This window comes from Camelina sativa, chromosome 5 (assembly GCF_000633955.1).
Source record: "Camelina sativa cultivar DH55 chromosome 5, Cs, whole genome shotgun sequence".
NCBI classification, from domain to species: domain Eukaryota; kingdom Viridiplantae; phylum Streptophyta; class Magnoliopsida; order Brassicales; family Brassicaceae; genus Camelina; species Camelina sativa.
Genome location: NC_025689.1, coordinates 26,186,301 through 26,191,188, shown reverse-complemented (window position 1 = coordinate 26,191,188; position 4,888 = coordinate 26,186,301). Strand labels below are relative to the sequence as shown.

The 4,888-nt window shown below is 30.9% G+C and overlaps 1 protein-coding gene across 1 annotated transcript; it reads right to left on the bottom strand.

Annotated features, from left to right (window-relative positions):
• Positions 669-2,446, bottom strand: LOC109132917. Its single transcript, XM_019245379.1, has 3 exons — positions 2,170-2,446; positions 2,050-2,112; positions 669-1,950 (listed from the first exon to the last, which is right to left on the bottom strand). The coding sequence occupies exons 1-3, from the start codon at positions 2,444-2,446 to the stop codon at positions 1,019-1,021; spliced, it is 1,272 nt and encodes a 423-aa protein (XP_019100924.1). The 3' UTR covers positions 669-1,018.

The window sequence follows — 4,888 nt, the reverse complement described above, 5'->3', positions numbered from 1 at the left end:
TACACGAATGAATTTTATGCTGTGTACATGATATATGTATTAATCTATATTATTATTTTCACAGCATTTTTGAGAATAAGGCTTGAAGTTCAAAAGTATTTACAACCAATGTCATTACCATTAAAATACTTTTTTAAAAAATAAAACAAAAAATTGAAATAAACAAAAAATGGTATGTTAATTAAATATGCCCTTCCGACACAAAAAGAATTAAATATTCTCTTATCAATCCAGTATAATTTTCTTAAATTATCCCACTCAGAACCTAATTTTCTGCAAAACTAAACAAAATTTTTGCTTTTATTCTATATTCATTTCAATCAATCATATTCAATTACTTCAAATTTTTAAATTCAAAAGAAAATTCTTCCAGATTTTCCAGTCTTTAATATATAGAAAATCTAAAGAGTTCCTCTACTAAATGTAAAATATTTAATCTATAACAAGATTTAAAGTAACACTACCAAATAAAATCCCTAAAAATACATAAAACAAAAAAATCTTAAATTCCTAAACAGTCAGATTTCTGTATAGCAATTAATTTTAATAAATGTTTTAAATATATTATTTAATAAACTTTAATAAATTTAAATTATTATGGGATGGATTATGATCGATATTCTTATAAATTTAAAATGTCAATAATCCATCGCTACGACCATCAGTATTTTATACTAAAAAGTAATAAATTTCTATACTAAAAGTAATAAATTTCTAAAGATATAATTTATATAGAAAATATAGGGCTGTGGTGTACCGTTAAAAGATGGTCTTTACAATTAAGTCTATCGAGATTACGGATTTTAGCAAGGTATGTCTGCGGTTGGCGGGTTGTCCCAAAAACTACAAATATAAGATTAAAATAAATATATTTTTACATAGTTTTTTTTTTTTTTTTTTTAACACATACCTTCGTTATAGATATCCAAAGGGGGTTGGAACCCTTTTACGAAAACTGCCTCCAAAAGAGATACACCTACAGCAAGTAAATAAATAAAGGGAGTTACAAACTTAATACTTAATGAAACATTCCAAACCATAAAACGAGGAAGGAATCCGCCGGTGAGGAAATTCGCTGGGCTCGAGATAGAGGGTCCAAGTGACACCGAATGACGCTCTTGACTTCTAGGATTAGCGCTGGTATTGACTTGGATATGGCGTTGTGAAGCCGAGAGTTTCTTTCTTTCCATACAGAGTATACTGTTGCTTGATATGCTAGACGAAGAATCAACGCCACATTGTTGTCCGGACAAGGATTCTTTAGCCAAGTAAGAGTAGCTTCAAAAGAAGTTGGAGCAGAGACATTAGCCTTCGAAGTGAAATAAGACCACACTTCAGAGGCAACCGAGCAATCAAAGAACAGATGTTGTCTTGATTCATCATGAGCATTACAGAGGAGACAGAGTGGTGAGACATTCAAACCCCAGCTAATGAGACGATCTTTTGTTGGAAGCCGGCCCCGGGAGTTGACCCAAGAGATGAAAGCATGTCTTGGAATCCTCCCTTTAAACCAAACAGCCTGACACCAGTCGACTCTCTGTCCCACCGGATTTAAAAACAGCCATGTTTTCGCAGTGGAGAACTTGGTTGAGGGCTCACTCTCACCTACCTTCCACAAATAAGTATCATCAGTGGTATTTCCCTGCAAATCAACACCAACAGGGTTAGGTAAACAATGTTTCAGGAGTTGGATAATATGATTTCTGCTCCTGCTAGTAGATATCCACCAACCACCATTCCTTATAGCTTCTGAGACTGTCGCATTCTTATGCAACCCGGTTATCCTTGGTCCCAACTCCCCAATGATATCTAAGAGAGGTCCCAGATTCGTCCAATTATCATACCAGAAGCTACAAGTTGTACCTGAACCAACTTCACATATTATAAAGGGACGGGCTATTCCTCTAAGCTTACACAAATTCCTCCAAATCCAACTTCTAGGAGAACATTCTCACACAGTTGTCTTCCATGAAGAAACCCAACTTGGTTACTTTGAACCGCATCCGGTACAAAGAGATTAAGCTTCTGTTTGAGGAGTCTTGCAATAACCTTGTAAACTGTCGAACAGCACGAGATTGGTCGGAATTGAGTCATCTGATCTGTACCTGGGACCTTTGGAATTAGAGTTATTGCCGTTGCATTAAAGTTTCTTGGAAGGTACCCTGTGACAAAAAAAGTCCTTCACTGCATCCACTGTATCTTTTCCAACAATGTCCCATGCTTCCCATAAAAATTCCACTGGAAATCCATCAGGACCAGGGGCTTTGCTCTTGGGCATAGACGCAATGGTGTCTCTTATCTCCTCATCAGTAGGAGTTCGTAAAAGTTGCTCCATCAAAGTAGGAGTACATCTGAAAGTAGTGAGGTTACCGATATCCTCAACTGGAAACGGGGATACTCCTGAGCTTTGCGTTCCTAGGAGATTCTGAAAATAAGCCACAAGCATATCTTTGATCTGAGCCACATTGTGTACACGATCCTCGTTTTACATAGTTATGTATATATAATACGTGAAATATATGATAATGTTAGGAAATTTAATTTATACCAATTAAGATATTTACAAAAAATCAATATTATAAGTTATTTTAAAATTTCTTTATTTTTTCTTTGTCACTAAATTTTTTAAGAATAATTAATAGAAAATTTAGGTTGAGGACATGATTGGGCATAACTTTAACGATCATGATCTTAGCAGGGTTGACCCGCTGCGGTCCAAGAAAAAAGAAATGTGGACCGACCAGTTTGACACATCTATATACATGATTATTATAAACAAACTGGTACAATTTAATAATATAAGCGGATATTAATAAGTTTTGTAATGAATTCTGGCTCATTCTCCGAATATTTTTTATTTTCGATTGGTGAAATTAATTTATAACAAAAATAAATTATTGTGTTGTATATAAACCGCAGACTAAATTGTAGAATTAACAATCAAAATACAATTATACAATCTTAAATTTAAAATAAAACGTAAAAAATTAACTAATAATTACAATTTGAAATTTAATAATTTTCGTGAAAAAATAATCCTGCGGTGTACCGCGAGTTAAAATCTAGTGTTATTTATTACAGTTAATATGAAATTGATCTATATATAGCAGCGTAAATAAGATACTGATTGTCTTCTTTCCAATTTTATAAAAATGAAAAACTAAAGTTAGTAAGAAAAAAAAACTAAAGTTAGTGATGGGTACTTTTTTCAACATTAGAGATACTCATACGATTCGGTCATTGACTATATTGCGTAGGTTAACAATACTTGTTTATATGGTACAAAACTGACCACCTAATATCTAAATTTATATATATATATATTATGCATTAAAAGGTTTTCTTTTGTGACCATGGAATGGTTGAGTTTGCGGCACATGTGTTCTTTGAATCAAGAATCATTTAAAAAAAAAAAAATCATATACTTTTTGCAAGTAGTCTTCTCCGACTGTCAGAACTAGAACTCGGGACTTGGTACAACATCCCTTCAGAGTTCAAAGGCTTCCTGCTAAATCCTAAATATAATTATCTCCAAAACCAATTACGTAAAAAGAGAGATACTGCTAAACCTATGTAAAACATAGTACTCTCTATATCCCAAATTTCCAAATTATAGGATATATTTTAACTTTTTAACTTTTTTTTTTCTTGTTCCAATCCATTCTATTAGATGTTCTTATACTATTATGCATAATTAATGTTTATTTAATATGTTATAACCATTATTATTCTGTAATTTTTTTTCCTGTTAGTTATTTTTTAAATATAAATATAAATAATATATTTATGTAAAAATAACAAAATATTTATGGTTTCTTAAATTTTATGTTTTTACCTAAAAAATCTTATAAAATGGAATAGAAAGGGTATTACAATACGATGGCCGGTTGGATAATATAGATCCTATAGCCTTTATAAAAAACAAAACAAATAAAAAAAACATGTTATATTTTTTACACTGATTTACATTTACGTGATCCACCACACTATTTTACTGAATAATTATGATATGTTACTAATTTCAAAACGTATTCTTTGTCTACAATAAAATAATTATTGAATTTGTAGTAAAATCATGCAATAATTTCGAAAATTAAAGACTTTGAATAAATATTAATGATCAAGATATTTTCCATCCTTAAAAGTTTAAAACATCTTATATACTGTTCTTTTTTTGACACCAGCTGAAATCATGATTACGTCAGTTTTTCCATTTTTATTCGAATTTTTCGGCCCACACAAGAGAAATCACGAAGTTACAACTTTAGTTTTGCTAAAAATCAAAACATATGCAAAATACGTTAAAGTTTTGTATGTGTTTGCTTGGTCTCTTACAAAAGAGGTTGACAATGTTGGGTTTGTGTCGTACTCTTGTCTTGATGCCAGTTGTCTAATGGAAAAATAACAAAAGTAAAAAATAAAGAATGAGGAAAAGGACAAGAAAATAGAGAGGCAACCAGTAAGAAACTAATAATTGCGGAAAATAAAAACAGAAATTTAAGAAAAAAGAGAAACTTAATAATTGCAGAAGAAAAGAAGTAATAATTAAGAAAAATACTGAAAGTAACCCATGTGGGTTTCTGCACACGTGCAACTCTCTCCCTCCTCTTATTTTTTTTTCTTAATGAAGTTAAAATTAGTTTTAAAGAGTATTAGGTAATAACCCGTATTATGTACAGGATAAATCGATTTAAAGAAAATTATTATTTTAGAACCAATATTTGTTTGTGTCAAACATAATATGTAACTAAAGTTTTTTATTTATTTATTCAAAGCTGCATTTTTTCGTGTAAAAAATATGTTTCACCGTGAAATCTTTAAATGTGTAAAAGAAAATATTGATAAAATGTTACTTTTTATTGCAATATGTCCTTTGTGTGGTTTAAAA